We start from the raw sequence: 27074 nt of genomic DNA, 5'->3' as shown, positions 1-27074 counted from the left end.
CGTGCGATGCTCCACGTGCAATGTTCTACGTGCGATGCTCCACGTGCAATGTTCTACGTTCGATGCTCCACGTGCAATGTTCTACGTTCGATGCTCCACGTGCCATGTTCTACGTGCGATGTTCTACGTTCTATATTGCATGTGCACTGATCTACGTAAGCTGTTGTACGTACCATGTTCTACATGCGATGTTGCACATTCGCTGCTCCATGTGCGATGAAAATGCAAAAAGAATTGCGTGTTGTTTGGGAAGTGAGCGTTCCCGGTAGCACAGTCGCCGGTAGCACAGTTCCCGGTAGCAGGCTGCTGCTGCTGCTGCCCCTCTTCTGGTCCTGACCTGTTGCCTCATTATCCGCTCAGGACCGTAAGATTCCAGAACACTGTTATGCCCGGCACTGTAACAGTTAACCCGCCGCGCGCACTGATGACGTCTGACAAGTAATGGCGGAACCGGCGGCTTCGGCCTCAGTTTGGGCGGAAGTTGTAGTTCCCCGCAGTGAGGCCGTCTGTGCATGTCCTTCGGATAAGGGCGGAAGTGTTAGGACATGGGGGAAGTGACGTCAGAGTGTCAACATGCAAGATGGCAGCGCATCACAGGCAGAACACTGCGGGGCGGAGGAAAGTTCAGGTATGACAGGTAACCGGGACGTGACACCGGGGCTGGTGGCGGGTGACGCGGATGCGCTCTTACATTGGGGAGCTTACTTGTTGTGCGGCAGGTGCGCAGTGTCCGGGGAGGAGGGCGGGATTGTCAGCACCCCCCGGTGGGCACGGGAGGCGCTCCTGGGTGACCGTACCGGGTAGTTGTCTGCAGCACGGGACCGTGTATGTGACGTGCGACCACTGACTGTGTCCCCTGTTACTTTCCTGCAGTGAAGCAGCCCCCTCCCCAGTCACTCAGTGGTCCCTCCCACGTCAGGTTTACTTTATTGTGTTTTGCCCTGTCAGACTGTTACACTGCTGGGATCCGGGGGTGGTGTTATCGCTCCAAAGAAACCAGTGTGCAGCCATTCAGTCTGTCAGTCCCAGGAGTGGGGTCTGGTGCAGGACATGGACCCTGCTGTTCATGATGGGGTCTCGGCTCCCCGCCCCATTGTAATGGTGGACGTACCCTGGAGATCTGGGTGACTGGCACTGCGTTCACCAAACCCACCCAACTTGTGTTGCCCCTCAGATCTGCACCCCACTGCCTTATCTGCAGTCCTGGCATCTTGGAAATTGTGACATTGTTTGGCTGAGCTATGATGGGGGTTTATGATCTGTTGATGCTTTTGGAAATAATGAGGGAAGCAGCAGATATGGCCTGTATTATGGCTGACGTCTCCCCGGAGCCAGAACATCTGACTTATGCTAAATTACTATTAAAAGCGGCATAAGCCATTAATAGTCAACTGTATGATGACGTTACTTAGAATTAAAGGGTATGTCTTATGATGTAACAGCCCCTCTCTGCTCACTGCTGGTCCAGCAGGTAGCGCCAGAGGAGAGGCATGTGGACAGCAGGTAGCGCCAGAGGAGAGGCATGTGGCCAGCAGGTAGCGCCAGAGGAGAGGCATGTGGACAGCAGGTAGCGCCAGAGGAGAGGCATGTGGCCAGCAGGTAGCGCCAGAGGAGAGGCATGTGGCCAGCAGGTAGCGCCAGAGGAGAGGCATGTGGCCAGCAGGTTGTCACACGTGGTTTGAGCTCGGTTTTATGTCCCAAGTGTGGAAATGATGAGCGTGGTGGAGCCATCACATGACAAGCACAGACAACAACCCAGAGCCCCATAATAGTCAGTGGGGTCTATCATCTGTCATTCTACTGGGAAATATAGATACCACTGTTATATGTCTGAATGACACCTTTATTAAAGTGATTGATTTTCTACCCATTCACTTTTTTGGGGGCGGCGCAAAATCCAGAGCAGAGGCTCCTGTGCAGATATTAAATGGTTCCTGCCATTTCATCTATCGCCAGCACAACACGGGGTTCATCAATACCTTCCAGATCTACTGTCCAAATAGCTTTTTTATGAGAGGACATAAAAGCGACATTTGTATTATAGGATAAGGGTTTTATAGGTCAGGCAATATTTCAGTATGGACGGTATCTGTCTGTTTGATGACCCAGTGTGTAACATCTGCACTGTCAGGATTCTGCTCTGTTACTTGCAGCTGTCATCACGTGACTGATCATACTGTATGCGGTTTGCCCCCTTGTGGGTTTTTTGCTCTTCTCTTCCTGCTTTTCTCTATATTTCATTGACTCCCTATGGGTTGGTATTATGGGCACACCGTTTCCTTGTGACGATGGCTTGTTGGCTTGTTTAAGTTGCACGGGCTGCATAGTCTGATGAATAGAAAAGACAGTGTCCATCCAGATTGTAAAGGTGCTTAAAAAGACTTTACTCTGCCCAGTACATATTTAGTGACACACTAAACTAGCACAGAGCTTCTTTTTTTTCCAAGCCTCACCGAGGCCTTTCCTGAGGATGAAACATAGCTAATATGTATTGGGTGGAGTATGGGAAAAAAAAATAAAATGTATATTTTATTTTATTTTTTTCACTTCCTCAAACCTGGATGCACATTGATATAGTTATGTTGCCTAAAAAAAATCGATCGTGCTATTTTTCTGATGTTGTTTTAACGGATCCATCTGATCTCTAGCTGAATCAGTGGGTTTGACAAAGCAAAGTGCCCAGACTACCCAAAATGAGAGTGTATACTGTTGGTCCTCATCATGATTTAGCTGTGCTAAAATATATCTTAATAATAATAATAATAACAATAACATTTGTGATCTTAAATGACCTAACTATACTTCCATTCCCTCCCTCTTCTTCTTTCGCAGGTCTCTTATGTAATTAGGGATGAAGTAGAGAAATACAACCGCAATGGAGTGAATGCACTGCAGCTCGATCCTGCACTAAACAGACTCTTCACAGCTGGACGAGACTCAATAATCCGAATATGGAGCGTCAATCAGCACAAGGTAGCTTCATATACATGAATATAAAAGCTAATGTCTGTCATAACCAAGCTAAGCCCAAACCAGCTCTGTGTGCAGCTGTAGCAGGTTATATTACAGCTGATTGCTATCATTTCTTGTTTATTTCAGCAAGACCCCTACATAGCATCTATGGAGCACCACACAGACTGGGTGAACGACATTGTGCTCTGCTGCAATGGAAAAACGTGTAAGTATGTCATGGTGGTGAGCATTGCAGCATGATGGCAAGTTACATAAGAATGGTTGTAGGAAAGGAGCACTATTAGGGCACATTCAGACATCTGTGGAAATTGGTCTGAGATTGCCTGCCTTGGTTCTCGCGTCACGTGCGTGACAGCCTCCTAGAAGTACATGAAACTGTCTCGCTCAGGTCAGGAGAGCCATGAACAGTCTGCATTGCAGTCAATCTCGGACCGATATGCAGGGACGTCTGAATGAGCCCTTATAGACTAGTGCCGTGTCCCCCTACCTTACTGTTACGTTTTCTCTGCACAGTACGGTCAGAGCCACCCGTAGTGCACGTTACTGGTGAATGAGGCCAATATCTTCAGGTTTCTGCACAGCTTATTTTTTGGGAGACTTCTGTAACTTCAAAAGGGATGCAATGCAAAATGAGCTCTGTGACCCTTCAGTCCCAGGGTTGGGTGGGGATCCCAGATGTCAGAATTAAAAAGTGATGACCTATCCCAGAATTAGTGTTCCTTACTCATCATACCATACTGTAAAAGCTACCGCTGTAGGATTGTAGCATACAGTCTCTATACGCAGGACAATGGCCTGTGATTCAAGCGGGTAGTTCATGGAGATGGACTAAAAACACTTGTAATGCTCACACCTGAATGGGCAAACACTTGGCACATGAGGTTTAATGTAGATAAATATAGAGTAATGCACCTGGGATGGAGTAATCGTATTGCTGTATATACATTAAATGGGAGTATACTCTGGACTACAGAACAGGAGAAGGACTTGGGTATTCTGGTTACAAGTAAGCTGAGCAGCACTCAATGTCAGGCAGCAGCCGCAAAATTAAACAAGTGTCATCCATGCTCCTCGCCACAAGTCCTGTCGTGAAATGGAGTAATATTTGTGGTGTAAGGTACTCCACAATAATTATATAGAAAAAAAACCTGATTTAAACAGAAGGCCATAGTCTGATGCCACAATCCCATTAAAGGTTTGACAGATCCAGATTTGCTCATGTTGTACTGTACATGTTACAAATAAGCCGATATCCTGTCATATCTGATATCTGACAGTCGGTGCGGGCAGACTATATCCATTATATACATGTTTCTTCTGAACAGACTGCATAGTTCATTTTGTACTGTCTCTGTAATCTTTCCTCTTCTGTTTTCGGCAGTAATATCAGCGTCTTCTGATACGACAGTTAAAGTATGGAATGCGCACAAGGGGTTTTGTATGTCGACCCTAAGAACACACAAGGTAAGGGAAAATATATACAATTAAATAGAATCGCCCATCGCTAATAACTGGAAATCTGCCATCTCCGTGGACCTTTTATAAGATGTCTAGTCACTGTACCAAGTAAAGGAAAAACAGGGTATGCACAACTTCAGAAGGTGCTCAAGTAGGGCCCCACACCATACATGAATAATAAAGAAAACTTGGCACTCAACTTCTAGAATATTTTTTTGGAATTTTTAATGCAGCCAGTTGATTCTAGGTCGCTGATGTCTGCATGGCACCCCCACCCACCCAGGTACTATTTGATTCAGGCTCCATGCCCAGCGCCTAGTGCATGACCAGGCACATTTAAAGTGTCTATGGTGTCACTTCTATTATCGCACTGAATGCGATTAACTACTATACTGCAGTCTGTTACTGATGAAGGCCAGTGAGGCCGAAACATAGTAATTAAGGTTGAAGGGAGACTTTAAGTCCATCTAGTTCAACCCATCCTATCCTAACTTGCCCTAACATGTTGATCCAGAGGAAGGCAAAAAAAACCCATGTGGCAAACAGTAAGCTTCACATTGGGGAAAAAAATTCCTTCCCAACTCCACATACGGCAATCAGACTAGCTCCCTGGATCAACGCAACACTAAGCAAACTAGTGTATATACCCTGTAATATTATACTTTTCAAGAAAGGCATCCAGTCCCTTCTTAAATTTTAGTAGGGAATCACTCATTACAACATCATATGGCAGAGAGTTCCATAGTCTAACTGCTCTTACAGTAAAGAATCCGCGTCTGTTAGTATGCTTAAACCTTCTTTCCTCCAGACGTGGAGGATGCCCCCTTGTCCCAGTCACAGGTCTAAGAGTAAAAAGATCATTAGATAGGTCTTGGTATTGTCCCCTCATATATTTATACATTGTAATAAGATCACCCCTAAGCCTTCGATTCTCCAAACTAAATAACCCCAAGTGTAATAACCTGTCTTGGTATTGCAGACCCCCCCAGTTCCCTAATAACCTTGGTCGCTCTTCTCTGCACCCGCTCCAGTTCAGCTATGTCTTTCTTATACACCGGAGACCAGAACTGTACACAGTATTCTAACTGTGGTCGCACTAGTGATTTATATAGAGGTAAAATTATGTTCTCATGAGCATCTATACCTCTTTTAATGCATCCCATTATTTTATTTGCCTTTGCAGCAGCTGCCTGACACTGGCCACTAAATGTGAGTTTGTCGTCCACCCATACACCCAGGTCTTTTTCAGTGACAGTTTTGCCCAGTGTTTTACAATTAAGCACATAATTATACATCTTGTTCGTTCTACCCAAGTGCATGACCTTACATTTATCCCCATTAAAGCTCATTTGCCATTTATCAGCCCAAGCTTCTAGTTTACATAAATCCTCCTGTAATATAAAATTGTCCTCCTCTGAATTGATTACCCTGCAGAGTTTAGTGTCATCTGCAAATATTGAAATTCTACTCTCTATGCCCCTAAGGCTGTGTGCACACGTTGCGGACTCTGCTGCGTTTCCGCCGCTGCGGAAACGCAGCAGTTCCGCTGACCAAGTACAGTACAATGAAACCCTATGGGGTTTCAAAAACGCTGTGCTGACGGTGCGGTTTTTTCCACGCGGTTTTGCTGCGGTTTTCAAACCGCAGCATGTCAATTGTTTGTGCGGTTTCCGCAGCGGTTTCACACCTTTAACATAGTAGAGGTGTGAAACCGCAGACCAAACCGCAGGAAAACCGCAGGTCACTTTACCTGCGGTTTTACCTGCGTTTCCGCGCGGAAAAAACCGCAGCGGAATCCGCAACGTGTGCAAATAGCCTTACAAGGTCATTAATAAATATGTTAAAAAGAAGCGGGCCCAAAACTGACCCCTGTGGTACCTCACTGCTAACCGTGACCCAGTCCGAGTGTGCTCCATTAATAACCACCCTTTGTTTCCTATCCCTGAGCCAGCTCTTAACCCACCTACACATATTTTCCCCTATCCCCATTGTTCTCATTTTATGTATCAACCTTTTGTGTGGCACCGTATCAAAAGCTTTTGAAAAGTCCATATACACCACGTCCACTGCATTCCCTTGGTCCAGTCCGGAACGTCTATTATTTTCTGGCTGCATTAAAAAATCCAAAAAAATATTCTAGAAGTTGAGTGCCAAGTTTTCTTTATTAGTCACTGTACCAAGTCCTCCCTTAGTTTGTGTTGTATGGCGGGTTCCGGGGTTATAGTCCCGTCCTGCACCCTGCGGTGGAAGCTTCACAAATCTTAGTTTCAGGTCGATGTCAACAGAAAGGGTTAAATTCTGGTCACCGCTTTTCTGTGTGTTATATGCTCTTCTTTATGTATGTGTCTTCTACCCCTAGGACTATGTGAAAGCCTTAGCATACGCAAAAGACAAAGAACTAGTGGCATCCGCAGGACTGGACCGACAAATATTCCTCTGGGATGTAAATACTCTCACGGCTCTTACTGCTTCCAACAACACCGTCACTAGTGAGTGATGCGACTGTTCAGTAATCCGCACGTTAAAAGGCTTGTCCCACATATAAATATTCCAATTATACAAGTAATGTTTTTGTGATGTAATAGCTAAACAAGTGCTCCTATATGTAAATATATTGCTGTTATAACGCCCCAATGATTAGTGGAATTCAGTTGCATAAATACCATTTTCAGGTGTATATGCCTGTCCCAGTCTCAAATGTTTTACATCCTCTAGCAGGTTTTCCTACAGGATTTCCCTGTATTTAGCTCTATCCATCTTCCCATCAAGGTTGACCAGCTTCTCTGTCCCTGCTGAAGAAAAATAACCCCACATCATGATGCTGCCACCATCACGTTTGACGATAGGGATGGTGTTTTCCACCACACATAGTATTTTTTCATTTAGCCCCAAAAGTTGTACTTTGGTCTGACCAGACCACATGCTAGCTACATGGCTTTTTGCAAACTGTACTTCTTATGGTTTAATTTCAAAAATGGCTTTCTTCTTGCCACCCTATAAAAAATACAGAGCTATATAAAATAGCTTGGACTAATTTTTTTTTTTTTTATAACCTGCTTTACTCTTCTCCACCACTTTATCCCTGACCTCTCTGGTGTGTCCCTTAGTTTTAATGACAATATGTGATCCTTAATGTTCTCAAACATACCTTCTGAGTTCTTCACAGTACAGCTGTAGTTATACTGAGAATAAATTACACAGAGATGGACTTAATTTACTAATAAAGTGACCTGTAGGCAATAGCTCATTCAGGATGTTATTTAAGGGTATCAGACTACAGGGGGCTGAATGCAAATGCATCTCACAATTTTCAGATTTAGATTTTTAAAACAATTAAAACAAACATGTATCTTTTCCTTTACACTTCACAAACACTTACTACTTTGTGTTGGTATATCACATAAAATCCCAATAAAATACATTTAAGTTTGTAAGTGTAACATGAAAAAAATGTGGAAAAGTTTACAGGGAATGAATACTTTTTCAAGACACTATAGTATACACTCCTGTGCGATAATTATCAGTATCCACCTGTCTGCACTGACGCTCAGGATCTAACTTTAAAGTTACCGTATATACTCGCGTATATATTTTTTGCAATAAAAAACTGGGAAAACTTATTGATGCATGTATAAGCCGAGGGTGGTGCTGCACAAGGGTTAATGGTGGTCCAAAAAGATGCTCCATAGATAAATACCCTCATAAAATGCTGCAAAAGGGTTAATGGTGGCACAACAAGTTGCTCCAAGGATAAATACCCCCATATATTGCTTCACAAGGGTTAATGGTGTCCCAAGTAGATGCTCCATACATAAATACCCCCCATATGATGCACAGGGGTTAATGGTGGCCCAAGTAGATGCTCCATACATAAAATACCCCCCCCCATATGCTGCTGCTGCCATAAGAAAAAAGACATGCTCACCTCTCCGTCGCTGGTGGCCAGGTGCTGGTGTAGCCACTAGCTCAGGCGCTGGCTATATTTACAGTTCCTGGTTCCATCGCTGTTTTCCGGGTCCTGTGCAGTGACGTTAGCAGAGGGCGCGCACTGACTACGTCACTGCGCCCTCCGCTAAATGTCACAGCCAGAGGACCAGGGAGACAGCGATGGAACGGGGAGCGGTAAGTATTGCTCTGCTCCCCCGTTATACTCACCAGCCCCCTCCTGGCGCCCGGTCTCTAGTTTTCAGCCCCTGCTGCCTCCAGCATGATGTTGGCGTCCCAGGCTGTTCCTGCATTCAGCGGTCACGTGGTACCGCTCAGTAAATATGCGCATATTCATGAGTTTAATGAGCGGTACCACTTGACCACTGAATGCAGGAACAGCTAGGACACTGCGATATGGGGGAAGCAGGGGGACTGCAGAGACTGTGCCAGGAGGGGGGAGTATGGTCTCTGACACCCCCCACTCCCCCTCCCCCGCCGACCCCCGTATATGACTCGTGTAGACGCCAAGAGGGGGACTTTCACCCCCAAAAAATGCGCTGAAAATCTCGGCTTTTACACGAGTATATACAGTACTATGGCATAGGCCAGCGTGACCAGTAACATGTATGAAGGAGGCTGGATAACAACATATTTCAATAGCAAAGCCAGCCCTCTTTTCTGTGTTTTTGTTGTTGTTTTTTTTTTAATTATTTGTGACAGATAAGGGGCTTAGTTATTGATATGAGCCATTTATTGAAATTCTAAATGAGTTCGCTTTAATTAACCAGTGACTTTTCCATTTCACCAGCTTCATCCCTGAGTGGAAACAAAGACTCTATATACAGTCTGGCCATGAACCAGATGGGGACTGTCATAGTTTCTGGCTCCACTGAGAAGGTAACAAAGAGTTGAATTGTCATCCAGTATTTAATAAGCTTATTTTCTACCTGTCCGCGCTCGCACTGTATTCCCACATTATCCCATATGCAGTTTGCCTCTTCAGAGAGTAAGAGGATTAGAACTCTATAGCGAGACCTGTTGGAAGCAGCAATCCTACAAACCACCATTGACCCTTTAACGAGCCTTGCAATATGACTTAGGATAAAATTCAAACCAGAATCTCAGTTTACAGATACAGTGTTTCGGAGTTTTACCCTTCTTCAGTGCATAGTATGAGATCTTATTTGGCTGGGCGAGAGACTCTGGACTGAGGACTAAGGAGAATCGTTACCCCTTATACCTCAGTCCAGAGTCTCTCACCTAGCCAAATCCGATCTCATATTATGCACTGACAAGGGGTAATACCCTGAAACACCATGTCTGATTTGGCTTTTATCTTATATCATATTGCAAGGCTCGTTAAAGGGTCGATAGTGACTTGTAGGATCGCTACTATCAACGGGGGGGCGCTATTGAGTTCTAGTCCTCTTCCTCTCTGAAGAGGAAATCTTCATACATTATTCCATGCATTATAGTGTCTATGGGTCCGAAAAGAGAACCAGCCTTATTCAGCAGGGGTACTTGGATCTGGGACATGGATATAATTGTATCTCTCTTTTGGGTGTTTTATTACCATTTTAAGTGAGAACTATTACTCCTATTTTTTACAGAATTCTATTCTTTTCCTGAACATAACGTATTAATCCTGTTACAGGTGCTGCGGGTCTGGGATCCTAGAACATGTGCAAAACTCCTGAAATTAAAAGGACATACCGACAATGTAAAAGCTCTGCTGTTAAATAGAGACGGCACACAGGTAATTGTACTTCACCCACCATATATCCTAATCGTCTGTCTTTGGCATTGGTTAATCCAGAATATCGAAAAAATATATATTTTGGTAAATGTATTATTGCATGACATGCACTCAAATGAACTGCTGTTAGATACTTTCACACACCACATCTGCTGCACTTTCCAATAGCAGAGGGTCCTGAGGACTTGCCTCTATGATTGATACTATACTTAGGATGTTTTGATTGCTGTTGAGGCCAAAAACGATAATTCTTGACTTTGCAATTCTGTTTTTTACTGCATTTACCATACAGATTCAATTTTTTTTATACTTTGTAAGATCATTCTTGTATGGTTGTGGTGATAAGGAATATGTTGTTGTCTATGTGTTTTTTTTTTTTTTCTGGTTTTCTTATATTAACTAGAACTGGGTGTAGTCTGACTGCTTGTTCTATATACTGTACTGCAGAATTTAGCTAAAGGGACAGGCTTGTATTCACAGAAGTACCAACATGGCAGCCATGGGGGCATTTTAGCAGGCCTTCGGCTCCATTGGTAACCCATCGGTAACCCGCTATCACGGGCTGGTGGTTAATTTGTGCCTCCCAGTCAGCCTGCCTTAATTGCTGCTGTCAGAGATTGACGGTGGCATTTGAGGAGTCGAAAGCAGTGATCGCTGCTGCCACAGGCAGATTGCAGACAGTGTAACAGTATAAAATTGTTCTTGTACAAATTATTTATAAAAAGTTTATAACAAAAAAAAAAACCTACTAGAAATGAAACGTAAATGTGAGTTATTTCTCCGCACGTACTTCAGATAAAGGTCCATTCAGCCGACAACTATTCATCTCAACCCCCCCTCACATATATGAGTAGTGAGAGGAGATGAGATGCGCCAAGGGTCCCGGCTAAATGAGAACAGTGGATTGAGCATGTTGAAATCCAGCTGCCCAATCCATTTATCCTGATGGTAGATATTGCAGCATCAGCATGCTCAAGTAATGGTCAGCCAGGACCGGCTTTGGCCGACATATTCTGCTGTGGATGGCCACCTTGATCTCCTTTGAGTGGAGATGACTCCATGTCATGCGTTGGTCAATGATGTCAGCCATTGCTACTTTCCTGTTCTTACTAGGTATGGACATGAAGCAATGGCTGATCTCCTCCTGCCTACGTAGGTCAAGGTGTCATATACTTCTCCATTTTGATTAACATCAGATAAAATAAGATCACAGGAAACTATGTAACATGAGAGGTGGCTGGGCTGGTGGTTGTACCTACATTCTTTAGTGTTTCACTACCTCAGGGGTGTACAGACATGCTGTGTGCTGCCCGTCGCTTCCTATGAAGAGCGCCGTCATGTTATATCGTTATGTTATATGTATGCAGAGCGAATCTTGTGCTGTGGTCTCGTTTTAATAGCATTGCCTCTTTAGTGTCTTTCAGGCAGTTCAGATGGGACTATCCGCTTGTGGTCCCTCGGGCAGCAGCGGTGTATAGCCACCTACAGGGTCCATGATGAAGGGGTCTGGGCGCTGCAGGTGAATGAAGGCTTCACTCATGTGTACTCCGGAGGGAGAGACCGAAAGATCTACTGTACAGATCTCAGGAACCCAGATATGAGGCTGCTCATCTGTGAAGAAAAAGCACCAGTTTTAAAGGTGAAGATTAGATCAAAATGCCAAGTTTAAGTGAGGACCGGCTTGCTGGTGTTGCCTTAAAGGGAATGTCCTTTTTTTTTTCTAAATAGGTAAAACTTTTTGCTCTGATTGCATTTCTTTTATTATTATTCTTTGAGGATAAAGTTATTCTCGGGCTTACTGTGCGCTGCTTGACCGGAATAAAATCACCACAATATGAACAATTTGTCCATTTATTTCCCTACGCGTTTCAAAGTGTAAACCACTTCTTCTTCAGGGGTTGACATCCCCTGAAGAAGAAGTGGTTTACACTTTGAAACGCGTAGGGAAATAAATGGACAAATTGTTCATATTGTGGTGATTTTATTCCGGTCAAGCAGCGCACAGTAAGCCCGAGAATAACTTTATCCTCAAAGAATTGCATTGGAGGTCACGGAGTGGACCTTCGGGCGTGCAGCAAGCTGACGGCGAGTTTATATGCTTATACCTCTCCTGGAAAGGGTGAGTAGACTTTATTCACATCTATTTCATTTATCACCAGATAAGACCCTATTGCGCTCTTTTGTTTCCTAGTTTTATTATATTTGCATTTCTTTTATAGCAGTCAGAGCACATTTTATTCCCCCCCCTTTAATTCCCACATAGCTTCACAGCTCCACTAATTGCCCAGCATAAAATAAGATATACCGGTACATATACTTGCCTTCCTGACCAGCGACTGTCCTTCAACATCGGTTCCATGTTTCCCAGCTGTTATGTGACGTTAAGTCACGTGACCACTCATCAACTGCAGCCTTCGCTATTTTGTCAGAGCGGACGGGTTGTCCAGTAGTTAACAATCCCTTTAAATAATGACATGCAGCCCCCACTAGGTGGAGCTTGCTGCACAGTTATATTCTGGGCTCCATAATAAATCACATAGCAGTTAGTTCCCTCTAGTGGTGGCGGCAGGTACTTGCTTGTTGTCTTTTTTAATTTTATTCAGGAGCTCTGAATAAGCAAAACTACTTTCACAGTCATCACATAGTTTTGGACTTTGATCAATCATGGAGGTTAACTTTAAGGAATTGTCTGTTTTTTGGTTTACCTTTTTAGACCACATTTAGCAAGTGGTAGGGTCCTCTTTTTAGAGACTTTCTTAGCTAAAACTGTGATGTAGACCCTGAAGGATGGCAGGAACAGTCAGATAAATGGCAATAAAAATAAGGATTGGTGCAGAGATTAGTAGCTCTGGTTTGTGTAATGCCAAATCAACGTTAACTGTCTTTCCAGATGGAGCTTGATAGATCGGTGGATCCTCCTGTAGCACTTTGGGTTGCAACTACCAAATCGTCAGTAAATAAGTGGGTAAGAGACAGTTTTTAGCGTCATTCCCTCACATCCCCACATCACAAAAAGGTTAGTCCTAACAACGTTGTCTTTTCTTTTAGCCTATAAAGGGTATAATGAACTTCAGATCCTCAGGAGATTATGAGAATGACTGCAATACACCAATGAGTCCATTCTGCTCACAGCCCGACCAAGTGATTAAAGGTAACGATGATTGTATTTAGCATGTAGTATGTTTGGCATGTAAAACTGCGTTTTCATTACTAGATAACAAAAATTATTTTTGTATTTTCTGCAATGTGGATGCATTGGGTGCATTATCTCCCAGGTTTGAGAGTCTCCTTTGGCAATGTTAACCAAACCAAATCTGATTATTCTGTTAAGATGCTGATTCTGCCGTTGTAGTTCCGGTATTTGTAAATCGGGTGAAACAATGCACTAATCGCTATTCATTCATAGGTGTCCAATAGCCACACATCAGCAGGTCTCTTTATGCATCAGTGCTGTTTGTGGATATATTTCCCCAAAAGCTGGCTTGAATGTAGAAAAAATATCTGTGGGAGCTTCTGGGAATGTTGGAAGTGAATTTATTTAAATTCTTTAAAAAAAAAAAAAAAAAAAGTAAAGGGAACTTGTCAAAAAAACACATTAACCTGCAGATATGGGGCTAATCTGCAGGTTTATAGCGTTGTGAAGCTGTGTTGCTGCTGCAGTGAAAGCCTCGATGCTGGGAGGAAATGATCTTTTTCCTCCCAGCAGCCTCTGGCTTTCAGTCCTAGAGGTGCGGCCGGCGCAGCTGCAGTCACTGCACAGTACATACTGAGCAGCTTCTTTAACCGCGCCCCGACACTGACTGACTGCTGGGTCTTATGAGAATATAGAAGTACATGTCCCCATGTAAATGAGGCACGAACAGCTGGTGAACGATCAAACGCTTGTTTATCACCTAAATTGTGATCGTTGTCAGCAGTACAACTCCCCATGTAAACGGAGCACATGGTGCTGACAATATGAGGTCTGCATGATCATATTAAGACGATTTACCCCCATAAGGAGCGCTTGATCAGGCTGCTAATAACGGTTTTACTCATGCCTGTATTACACCTAAGTGTTAGTGCAATGTATGTAAAAACAATGGTTAATTCTGGTGCTCGGGTACCTGGACTAGTCCTAGTGTACCGACACTCATCCCTGCAGTTTGCAGGTATAGCGCCCACAGCAGCATGGTTGACAAACCTTTCTCATATTGGTTTTTCAATCACAGTAGTGCTCCAGTCAAATCGGGGACCTAGATTCTTGTGAAACATTTGGTTGCTGGGGTGGATCTCATTCATTTATCTAGCTTGTAGGAAGCTGATAAATGTTTAGGGAACAAGCCCTTTAAATGGTCCATCCCGTCATATGACTGGACGAATAGTTAATAGTTCATCAATATCAGATCGGTTGGGACTGACACCTCACACACCCACTAATCAGCTGTCATTTGCTCTTTCAGTGACCGAATGCAAACATTGAACAAAGCTGAACACTGCAGCTGATCAGGGTGTAGTGGACGCTGCCGAGTGCTGCACATCAGTTCCTAATCATTTGTACTTGTCGGCAGCTATCCATCGTATAGAGCTGTAGTGGACCGCTCAGCTCAGTGTTTACATCCCACCCCAACCACTTCAGCAAATACCCTATCCTCAATTTCAGACCCCCAACCCACCGATTTGCTGGTATCATTATTATGTGGCCAGGCAACACTCTTAAGTAAAGAACATAAGTAATTTGTAATTGCTAGCAATATCTGAATGTGAATTTTCATGTCTTTCTAGGAGGTGCAAGTATTATCCAGTGCAACATACTGAATGACAAGAGGCACATACTGACCAAAGACACCAATAACAACGTGGCATATTGGGACGTGCTTAAGGTAAAACTGCCTGCCGTTAGCTGACAATGGAGCACTCCTCCTATGGTGGATACAAGGGGTGGCGGAGAAGGTGCAAGTGTGTTCTCTTCTCCTGTGGACTAAAACTATGCTTATGCTTCAGTTTGACCGACGGCTATATAAAGTCTTCTGCCTATTTTAAAATCGCTCATATGTAACCTAAGGCACAAGATAGGCTTTTTCCTTGTATCAAGAGCTGGTCCTGAACTTCCAGGTTGTGGGATCCCGGCATGCAGAGTTGGATCCCAATCCCCCCCCTTCCCCAATGGCTGCTTTCTTGGTGTAAGAGCGAGATCTTGCACTTTCCACTAACCGAGGTTTGCAGTGTACTATACAAAGCTCGGTAACTGCTCTAGTGATGCCACCGTTCATTAATGGCTTAGTAGAGGAGTGCAACTTTTGCTAGAAATTTGGGCCATTTCGGGAACATTATGGTTGTATCTAAGCAGTTTGGGTACTAAATTATGGTTAGAAACATAACGAATTTGAGACTGCTCACTGTTAAATAAAAGAGCTCCCCAGATTGGTGATATTTATGGTAATCTTTAAGACTTACTGACTTCCAATGACAATTGTAGTGAATTGTGATGGTTGATATTGTTGCCATTTTTAAATTGGCTTTGACAAAAAATACATTTGCCACTATAACACGGTGTAACTGGAGCCAATCTTATCTGTACTAGGACAGTATATCGAGGAACATTGTGTTCTGTTCACCTAAGGGCTATCCCAACCAGGAGTGTTTGTCACCCATCCACGCCATGGGCAATAAATGCCTGACCGGGGAAGGGTCCTGTCGCTGAGAGAACTGGACTTGTCTTAGACTTTGAGCAGCAGGACACATGGAGGACAGGGTTCCTACTTTCTGGTGATTATTGGGGGTTACGGCAGTCAGACCCCCCACAGTCGTGGTTGGATGGGTGATAAAGGCTTGTGTCTTGAATACTTGTTTAGATGACAGAACTTGTATGCAAAGAGACTTCCATTAAGAAGCTCCTCGGTCTCTCCAGTGGTGCACTTATGTCTTGCTGTATCTGTTCTTCACCTTGTGTAATATATGATTGAACAGAAACAGAATTGGATATATAGAGCACCTAATACAGAGGTAGTCTGATCTTTAGCATTGGCACAGGTGTGTTACAGGTACCTATCAGATTTTTTTTTTTGGTTAATCTGAATGGGACGGAGCTGCCATAGTAGTCACAGCCCATAGAGACAAGATGGCGGGGCTGCTGATTAACACACCACATACTCCCTTTCCTACTCTCATACAACCCCTTTAGATGAGCATCTTTGTCCTGTCCTTTGAGATGTGCGCGCTGACGTCTGTATAATTCGCAGGCTTGCAAAGTTGAAGATTTGGGAAAAGTGGATTTTGAAGAAGAAATTAAAAAGAGGTTTAAGATGGTTTATGTCCCAAACTGGTTCTCTGTTGACCTGAAAACTGGGGTAGGTATTTAAATACTTTTCCCACTCCATTGTCCATTCCCTTCACATCAGTCATAGCAGTTTTCTTCAGTGGATTCTGTGCTGTTCTTAGTCATATTCCCAGGAAAAAAATGGAAAAAAAAAGTAAATTTCCACTTATGTTTTTTTTTTTTTTCTTTAATGATCAAAATGGCATTAAGATATAATGCTCATCACTCCCTGCCACTTTCGTTCCTGGGTTTCCTGCTGGTCTTTACATGAAGGCCATAACCATCACTCTGTTAGGCAGTGATTGACTGAAGCTCTTCAGATTTCCATGTTTTGGGACAGTGTCATTGCTGCAGCAGGAGCTAGAGACCACCAGAAATCTGACAGCTTCATGTCAAATTTTTTTATGACATTCTGCCTTTAAAAGCTCTTGCGTGCCTCGGCTTGTTTTAATGGCACCATTGTAATTATATTTGCAGTTTGCAGTCTTCACATTTTGATAGTGTCTCTTCTTGACAGATGCTGACGATCACTCTGGATGAGAGCGATTGCTTTGCAGCATGGGTGTCTGCCAAAGATGCCGGATTCAGCAGTCCAGATGGCTCCGATCCAAAATGTAAGAGTTTAGCTGAAAGAAGGCTGATGCTGAGCTGCCTGTCTAATGCCTTTGTCTGAAGGACTTACGTTTGCTGACTTGAATATTGGGTTTTGCAGTGAACCTCGGGGGACTCTTGTTACAAGCGTTGCTAGAGTTTTGGCCAAGAACTCATATAAACCCCATGGAGGAAGAGGAAAATGAAGTAAATCACGGTGAGGAACCTTGTGTCTGTCTTATGATTGCTGAAGATATATCACCTAGTCATGGAGGACATAGACGTTCAATGATCTATTGTGTATTTCTTGTGCAGTGGCGAACGGCGAGCAGGAAACTAGGATACAGAAAGGCAATGGCTACTTCCAAGTGCCACCTCATACCCCAGTAATCTTTGGAGAAGCTGGGGGTCGCACTCTTTTTAGGTATGTCCTCTCTCTATATATAGGATAGAAGGGAATTCAGTGTTTGCTTGTTTTTTGTTAGATAAAGTAAATGGATGCTGTACAATGTGATGCTCTTGTCTCCTGTAGGTTACTTTGTAGAGATTCTGGTGGAGAGACGGAGTCCATGCTTCTTAATGAAACTGTTCCACAGTGGGTGGTTGACATTACTGTTGATGTAAGTACCACAGACCAATGTAAAAAAGTAATTAAACTTTTTTTTTTTTTTTTAACTTTACAAAAAGCTGATCAATAGTTAGTCATCTTTGCAATATACTTTATTACTTTTTTTTTTACTTTTATCCCAAACAGTAACCTGCAGTGCTGTATCAATGCTCAGTCCATGCTCCTTTAGAAGACTCTTTCAGCTGCTGCTCAGCGAAATCCCCTTAAACGTAATATATGCAGGATGTGTTTGGGACCTTTGCTGTCTGAGCCGCTCTGCCCCCTCCCTTTTATACTGAGATGAAAAATCCCATACATAGACTGCTGAATATTGAATAGGGATTTTGCTAAGCAGCATCTATAGGAGCCTGACACAGGCATGTGAAACGGTCCTGCAGCATAGTTCACCACATCCACTTGATAGACAGTCAGGCTTCAGGCACTGCAGCCCCTTTACTCCCAAATCTCAGATTTCCCATTGATATGACATGTGAAAAGATAGAAAAAAATAAACATTTTAAATGTCAGTGTTTGGGATAATGTGCTCTTTTTATTGTATTAATAGTGTTAAATGTGTTACAGGAATTACTCAGTCAAGTTTACACATTTTAGTCCTTTTTTACAATAAAATGTATTGCAGTTTTCCAATATATGTTATGATCCAGCTCTGCTCTCATTGCTGTCAGGGAACACAGACATTCTTCTTGGACAGCAGAGAGCTGAGAATTTGTTCCAGTGTGTCAGCTATTGTGTTTTAGCCGAGTTCCGTCAAAGTGCCAGTCTCTGATGTCCTGTATTGGGCTCAGGCAGGCATTGTAACAGGCTGTAGGCTGTGTGAGCAGGACTACGTGAGGACCCGATTGCAGCTCATGGAAAGACATAAGGTTTTATCATAGAGTGAATCTGCTCTACTTACATAGTAGCCTTTGTAATGAGAGGACCTGACACCTATCCATGGTGTAAGGAGGGCAGGAATGTAGTGTTCTCATAAAGTCTGTGCCTCTTTGTTTACTTGTTTCTTTTTACCAAACAGCCCTATACTTTGTGCGCTGTTTCGACTAATTTTGACTCGTGTTTGTACATAGAAACACGAGAAGCAATGGAATGAAACTGGTAGGGAGAAGATACAGATTAAATAGTAGCAAAACCTTTAACAGGAAGGCTACGTGCCCACGTAGCTTTTCAAGTGTTTTTTTCCAGAGCAGAAACGCATGCCCTTGCCAGGGAAAATGCATGCGCTTTTTGACGCGATTGTCAAGCGTTTTGACATGCGTTTTTCTATGCGTTTTTGCAATTACAGTGTATGCATGCGGAATCGCACACGATTCCGCACAATTAATGAACATGCTGCGTTTTTTTCCGCTAAGCGTTTCCGCAGCGGAAAAAAACACACCATTATCACACCATGTGCGTTTTCCATTCTATTACATTAGATGCTTTTCTTAAGCGTTTCCGCAGCAGAAACGCTTAAAAAACGCAACGTGGGCACACAGCCTAAGGGTGATCAATGAGTGGAACAGGCTGCCACGAGAGGTGGAGAGTTCTCCTAAAATACAAGTCTTCAAACAGAGGGTGGACAGTCTGAGATGGTTTAGTGAACCCTGCATTGAGCAGGGGGTTGGACACGATGACCCTGGAGGTCCCTTCCCACTCTAACGTTATATGATTCTATGATAGTTGGAGAAAGGATCAGTCCCTGTTACCCGCTGTCCTTAGGACAGCATAGTTTGGCGTCAGGTCTTCTATAAAGCACTGGTATGTACTTACAGTAAATGTAAATATGTTCTGTATATTTTGTTTTATAGAAAAATATGCCCAAATTCAATAAAATTCCATTCTACCTCCAACCACATTCATCATCGGGAGCCAAAACCCTGAAGAAGTGAGTATACAGTGCAGAAATCTTAATCTTATGTTATATAGGTTCTTTTGGATTTTGGAGATGAATGGTTGTGGATGTAATGTATGAGGCCGTGCTCTGAGGGACTAGGGACGGGGAGTTGTCTTCATTAAAGATGAAGATGAAAAATAGATGTGTTGATCATGGGGACACCTAGTTGTAACCTGCTCCATAATCCGATTAATATAAGCATTCTGCAATGATTATGTAATGTATTGTTGTATCGCTAATATGAAGCCATCCAGTTCATATCTGTGTGTATCTTACAGTACAGTGTAATTCTATCTTTCTGAATTGTTACCATGAGGAGCAGTTGAAAGATATCAACATGAACATTAGAAATGAGCAATAAGACTTGCATTACCCTGGCCCAGCATCCTCTTCTGTACTCTGTGCTAGCTGGACCAGAACAGTTGACAACTTCCTCAGCTGACACTCAAATGTCAGGATTCTGGGCACCGTTTACGATTACTAGGCCCCCGTGACTTTGACGTTTTGGAGGCATCATAATTAATGATGATCGAACGTGCCTGGATAATGCGTTATCAGATCCTGCTCGTGTGCTAACCGAGTGTCTTCGGCTTGCTCGAAAAATATGTTTGAGTCCCAGCGACTGCATGTTCGCAGCTGTTCGACAGACGCAACACATGCAGGGATTACCTAACAAGCAGACAGTTCCTGCTTGTGTTGCTGCTGTGAGACATTCAGCCGCTGGGACTCAAATATATTTTTCGAGCACGCTGAAGACACTCGGTTAGTACCCGAGTGTGCTCTTATGACACCTTATCCAATCACGTTCACTCATTACTAATAATAATCTTAGTCATTTGAGGATATATTAATTGACTAGTCAAGAGGTCTCAGGCAATGTTATGATGTCTCAAGGGGCATAATAACTCAAGTTCCCGGCATTTGAGTGCAGGCCGAGGAAGTTCACAGCTGCCTGTTTCTGACTACCACCGAGTATGCCACAGGCCACCAATGTGGAGGTCAGACAATGGCAGTCGAATCTTTGCTCATCTCTAATATATTAGAAGATGATGTACCCCAGTTTGCCAGTCTTATCTATAATTATCTTAGGAAATGGAATATGCGTAAATCTTGGCTGTACATATTAATGTTTTCCAAACCTGACAACCATCTAATATATTGGGGACCTCTGAGCAGGACATGTCAAGGTAGAGAAGGATTGGGCATTCTATTTGCATGTGCCCAATCCTTTTCTTGCCCATTGCTTCCTATTCAGGACATGGGGGAGGAGGGTGTCTGTACACATAGTGTAGTGGCCAATAGTATGGAACATGTATGGCCAGCTTAAGGCTGTACCTAATGCGTGTATGTGCTGGGTACCCGTGTCCGGATTCTAATAATTGTGCATATCGCAACTAGGAGGGGATGTATACAATGTGTAAGTACTGAGAATATCCAGTGCACAGAGACTGTTACCTGGCCTTAACCCAGAAATTGTATGTCCATCCGCAGAGACAGATTGTCTGCTAGCGACATGCTACAGGTCCGGAAGGTGATGGAACATGTCTACGAGAAAATTATAAATGTGGATACAGAGTCTCAGACGACCAGTTCTTCAAATAATGAAAAACCAGGTGAACAAGAGAAGGAGGAGGACATTGCTGTGCTTGCGGAAGAGAAGATTGAGCTCTTATGCCAAGACCAGGTATCTAGGCCTCTGCAAACCATATTGTTAATGATTCCTTCTTAAAACTTGTATTACTCACACGTCGGTCACCCTCCTACAGTGGCATCACATTTTCTAGTGCATCATCCCTCTGGTACCTGAGCCGGCCACAGTTCTAGCTAGGAGTAGGGATTACTCTTGATTCAGAATGCTTCAGTGATTTTAGTTTTTTGGTTTTTTTTGTTTTTTTTTATGGTACGCCTTCAATAACGATGAATTTTAATGACCGCCCTCTTTTTGGATACTGGACTGAGAGTCCCGTTGAGAGCGACTCTTGCTATAAAAGGTTTGGCACAGAAGCTGACCTGATGCTCAGCTGACTTCAGCTTGTCTGGCACCTGAACTTTCCAGTAATCATCAGCAGGGTTTACAGTGGGGAAAATAAATATTTGATACACTGCTGATTTTGCAAGTTTTCCCACCTACAAAGAATGGAGAGGGCTGTAATTTTTATCATCACCATATAAGTGACAGAATCTTATAAATCATTCAATGTGATTTTTATTTTTAATTAATTTGCATTTTATTGCATGAAATAAGTATTTGATACAATAGAAAAACAGAACTTAATATTGTGTACAGAAACCTTTTGTTTGCAATTACAGAGGTCATACATTTCCTGTAATTCTTGACCAAGTTTTTGGCCCACTCCTCCATACTGATCTTCTCCAGATCTTTCAGATTTCGAGGCTGTTGCTGGGCGACATTGTGTTTCAGCTCCCTCCAAAGATTTTGGGTTCAGGTTTCAAGACTGGCTAGGCCACTCCAGGACCTTGAAATGTTTCTTATAGAGTCACACATTAGTTGCTCTGGGTGTGTGTTTTGGGTCATTATCATGCTGGAAGACCCAGCGACGACCCATGTTCAATGCTCTTCGTGAGGGAAGGAGGTCGTTGGCAAAAATCTTGCGATACATGACCCCATCCATCCTCCCTTCAAGACGGTGCAGTCGTCTTGTCTCCTTTGCAGAAAAGCTCCCCCAAAGTATGATGCTTCCCTCACCATGCTTCACAGTTGTTATGGTGTTTTTGGGGTTGTACTCATCCTTCTTCTTCCTCCAATCACGGCGAGTGGAGTTGATACTAAAAAGTCCTATTTAGGTCTCATCTGACCACATGACCTTTTCCCATACCTCTTCTGGAAAATCCAGATGGTCATTGGCGAACTTCAAACGGGCCGGGAGATGTGCTGACGTGAGCAGGGGGAGCTTGCGTGCCCTGCAGGATTTTAATCCATGACGACGTAGTCTTATCAACGGTGATGTTTGTGGTCCCAGATCTCTTCAGGTCATTGGCTAGGCCCTCCCATGTAGGTCCGGAAGTGGCTCAGAACTTTCTCAGAATCATCTTTACCCTACTAGACGAGATCTTGCATGGAGTCCCCCGGACTAGGGAAGATTAACAGTCAACTTGTGTTTCCTCCATTTTCTAATAATTGTGCCAACAGTTGTTGCCTTCTCACCAGGCTGCTTGCCTATTGTCCTGTAGCCCATCCCAGCCTTGTTCAGTCTACAAATTTGTTTCTGCAGTCCTTAGACAGCTCTTTGGTCTTTGCTATGGTGGAGAGTTCGGAGTGTGATTCCTTGGGTGTCTGAACAGGTGTCTTTTCCCATTCTCTGCGACAGCACCCTGGAAAGAGAGGATCAACTCCAAGGACAGGAAACCCTAAAGCTTTAAAAGGCAAAGCCCTCCAGTACTTCAATGGTTTCTTGTCCTTGAGGGAGACCCTGTGGCTCCCCGGGGCTGCGGGGGGAGTGAAAATTACCTGGGAAGTTCCAGCAGAGTGATGTCCCAGGCATCATATTTATAGAGGTAACAAGTTCAAGCAAGCGCAATTAATACAGGTAATGAGTGCAGAGTAGGAGGCTTCTAAAAGAAAAACTAACAGGTCTGTGAGAGCCAGAATTCTTGCTGGTTGGTCGGTGATCAAACACTTATTTTGTGAAATAAAATGGAATTTAATTGTGTAAAAATCATACAGTGTTATTTTCTGTTTTTTTATTTTTAGATTTTGTCTCTCACAGTTGAAGTGTACCTAGATAAAAATTTCAGGCCTCTCCATGTTTTTTGTAGGTGGGAAAACTTGCAAAATCGGCAGTGTATCAAATACCTATTTTCCCCACTGTATATTGGCTGGCCATACATTTTCCCTTTTAAATGGAACCTGTCACCAGATTTTCCCAATATAAAGTACAGCCACCACCTTTAAGGCCTCTTATACACTATTCTAGTAAGGCCTCTATCACACTTCCGTTTTTTACAATCAGTCACAATCCGCCAGGTTTTGAAAAAAAAACGGATCCTCAATTTTTTTTTTGAGGATCCGTTTTTTTCCCATTGACTTGCATTAATGGCGGATTGTGACGGATTGCTGTCCGTTGCATCCGTTTTTTGTGAGGATCCGCCAAAAGTTGCTGTCCGTCACCATCCTCAAAAATTTCAAAACGGAGCTTGTAACGTTTTTTTCTCTGGCGGATCCTGCAAACACTGATTTAACCCGAATTTCTTTCTGGGTGCCGGACAAAACAAGAAAAAAACACTCACACTCTCACACTCTCACTCACACTCTCTCTCTCTCTCACTCACTCTCTCTCTCTCTCGCGATTTCTTCATTTTCAGGATCCGTCTGAAAACGGATCCTGTGCCATCCGTTCACATCAGTTGAGAACGGATCCGCTTCTCCGCCTTTTTGGCGGATTATAACTGATGCAAAAAACTGAAGTGTGAAAGAGGCCTTACCTGTACATAAGTCCCCAATCACCTGTGCATAGTACAAAAACAAATCAAACTTTCATTTATTTCCCCATACGGTGCAGTCAGATCCTATGGGCTTCACTGATCTTCCTTCTGCGCCTTCACTCTCGTCACAAGCACTGTTCTCCTCCCCCGCATCATGTGGATGATGCGCTCTATGTCATCCACATAGGGTGAATTTCATTCCTCCACCAGCATAAGTAACATGCATAACCCAGGTGAATAATATTCTCTCACCGCTGATCCCTGCATTTGCTCCCCACAGATTCTGGATCCTAACATGGACCTGCGAACTGTGAAACATTTCATCTGGAAGAGCGGCGGCGACTTAACCCTCCACTACCGCCAGAAGTCGACGTGAAAGGATTCCAAGGAGCGGCAACACTGACGTTCTCGTTGTGGACTAAAAACTAGTACTGTATGGAAGCCCCACTGAACTCTTATACATAGGTGTCAGCCGAGCCAGTACGGACATTCACGTTATACCCTTAGTCAACCTAACTGTACCGGACGATCCCGCCACTTTAGTTCCTTGGGTTTCAACAAAAAATAACAGATAGGCAAATCATTGTTATTTGTGTGTTTTAATGTACAAAGTCGTTGATAAAGATTTCTAATAATTGGTTCTTTGATCTTTTCCAAGATAATTTGGATCCATTTGGAATTGGCACGTTGAGCCCCGTATGTGGGCGCACATTCCAGGTCACAAGTAGTGGGGGAAGAGGATTTACGAAACCTAATATGTTAAGAATGGGGTTTTATTTGCCACCTATATGCAGGAAGCCTATTGTAGGTTACCTCTCAGTGCACTAGGAGATGCTGCCTTGTTGGGTCGTGAAGGACAATCCATTAAAGGGGATGTGCAAGATAATACATTCTTTTTGCCCCAGCCATTGCTTGTTTTTACATCAACTACAAACATCATAGCCTATATGCCCCACGTGACGTCTGCGGCCAATCAGTCGGAGAACGCTAAGGGCAGCGATTGGCTGTAGACATCATGATGACGTCTGCAGCTAATGTAAAGAGTATCCATGGCGCTGGAACGGCTGTTTATAGTGATGAGCTTGGGTAATGTGCTATCCAGGCATGCTTGGGTGCTAACAGAGTGTCTTCGGCGTGCTTGAAAAATATGTTCGAGTCCCCGCGGCTGCATGTCTTGCGGCTGTTAGACAATAAACTGGCAGTGTTGCGGGTGTCGAACAGCCACGAGGAATGCAGGCGCAGGGACCCGAACATATTTTTCGAGCACGTTCGCTCATCACTAGCTATGAGTAAGAAGGGTGAGCATGTATAGTTCATTTTATATGTATTGCTGCCCGCGAGCAGCGGTCCTTGTTATTTTGGACAACCCCTTTAAGGAATTTGTAGCTTGTGTCTGCTGAACGGCACCGCAGCATTATCTACATCTGTGAGCAATGGTTCTTGTGGAACAATTTCTGTGTGGGAGGAATACTATATGCCATGTTTCCAGACGCGGTGTGTCTCCTGATGCTGTGCATCATAAGAAGCTGAGCCGAGCACCACACGCTGAGCCACATCCCGACTTATGGCGAGATCACAGCTGTTGCTATTGCAATATGTTTTGTAGCATTCAGAGATGTGGGGATGATTTTCTGGACATCTATGATGTAAAAGCAGGTAGACCATTTCATATTTAGTAGACTGATTTTGGATATGTGTAAATAAGGTCCAAGCTTTTGCCAATAGAATAATGTACAGGTTTATTGGTCATGGTGTGAAGTGATGTTTTAATGACTGATTGGACAGGTTATTTCATAAAAAAAATGTTTTATTTCGGTTATTAGGCAATGTTCCAAAATATTCTAGTTCCTAAAGTAAATTTCTATCTTTTATTATCGTGTCATTTTTAAGTCCAAAAAGATTTACTTTTTAATATATCTTCCTAGTTGTGGAAGCTTTGTTCTCAATTGCAAATCCTGTGTGTAGCCATAGTTAAGAGATGACTGTCTGCAGCCACCAGTAGAGGGAGCTGATCGCAGACTGTCTTATTATTGAAGTCAATGTGTATGCTCATATGCTCCCTCTAGTGGCAGCTGCAGTCAGCATTTCATAAAAGAGGAAAAAAAAGTATGCAAATTAGATCTCATCCAGAAGTAATAAAGCTACTTACACCAGCCTAACCAGAGACTCCTCCAAAAGGAAAAGCCACTGAAACTACAGACAGCTGCAGCTAAGGCACCGTGTCCTGCCAACAAGCTGTCGGTGGTTCAGCTGCTTTTCCTTTTGGAGGAGTCTCCGGTTAGGCTCGTGTAAGTAGCTTTATTACTTCTGCATGAGAGCTAATTTGGATAAGTTTTTTTTCCCCCTTTTTTAATTTAAGAAAAAAAATCTATGCCAAATTGGGGCAGACACTTTCTCAAATGTGCACACCATGTTATTATATTTCCTGCAACATGGGGGCATCTAAATTGTGAAATTAAAGGCTCTGTCACACAGGTACTGCAGGCGCTCATTAAGGTGGTTAAGTACTTTATAAGAAATGTCCTTAATAAAATCATGAGCACACAGGCTCAGATTTAAAAAATCTGGCATAAAATATTTTGGAAAGTCACAAAATGTTTGTGCAATGCGAGGTTGCAACTTTTTACGTATTCACGCCAGTTGCGAGTAGCTCCGCCAAAATGGGCAGAGCTGGGATGGGCCGAGGCAACGTCAGCTCATCTACTTCATGACAAGCTGTGGCGTACCCCACACTAGAAATCTTACTCCAGTCTACGGGAGACTAAGATTTGTGGCAAGACACACGCCATTATTTAAGACGTGACCGATTCATTTTGAGGCTTGCAGCCAGCAGCGTAACTGGAGTCTGATGGGCCCCGACGCAAAATTGTTACAGCCTCTCCCTCCCCACACCGTCCTGATAGAGATATATATATATCAGGACGGTGTGGGGAGGGAGAGGCTGTAACAATTTTGCGTCGGGGCCCATCAGACTCTAGTGTATATATACATACATACACACATATTCCTTATCCTGGGCCCCATCCTGGTATATGTCTCCCATTATGCCACTGTTCTTTAATGTATAGAGAAAACATAAACCATTATACTCACCGTCTCTCTGCTCCCCCCACCACGCGGTGTCCTCTTC

At 43.5% G+C, this 27074-nt stretch overlaps 1 protein-coding gene across 1 annotated transcript; it reads left to right on the top strand.

Annotated features, from left to right (window-relative positions):
- The first annotated feature begins 483 nt into the window (after window positions 1–483).
- On the top strand, window positions 484–25815 carry WDR48 (WD repeat domain 48). Its single transcript, XM_073581508.1, has 19 exons — window positions 484–628; window positions 2833–2973; window positions 3100–3178; window positions 4355–4437; window positions 6791–6920; window positions 9167–9255; window positions 10013–10114; window positions 11529–11753; window positions 13005–13079; window positions 13163–13265; window positions 14879–14976; window positions 16336–16443; window positions 16930–17026; window positions 17125–17220; window positions 17319–17427; window positions 17536–17623; window positions 19416–19492; window positions 20993–21185; window positions 24225–25815. The coding sequence occupies exons 1-19, from the start codon at window positions 581–583 to the stop codon at window positions 24318–24320; spliced, it is 2037 nt and encodes a 678-aa protein (XP_073437609.1). The 5' UTR covers window positions 484–580; the 3' UTR covers window positions 24321–25815.
- The last annotated feature ends 1259 nt before the right edge of the window (window positions 25816–27074 follow it).

The sequence above is a fragment of the Dendrobates tinctorius genome, unplaced genomic scaffold (assembly GCF_039654945.1).
Source record: "Dendrobates tinctorius isolate UK_male_01 unplaced genomic scaffold, ASM3965494v1 ptg000070l, whole genome shotgun sequence".
In the NCBI taxonomy this organism is placed as follows: domain Eukaryota; kingdom Metazoa; phylum Chordata; class Amphibia; order Anura; family Dendrobatidae; genus Dendrobates; species Dendrobates tinctorius.
Note: the sequence above shows the minus strand (reverse complement) of the source record. Positions and strands in the feature narration are given on the sequence as shown.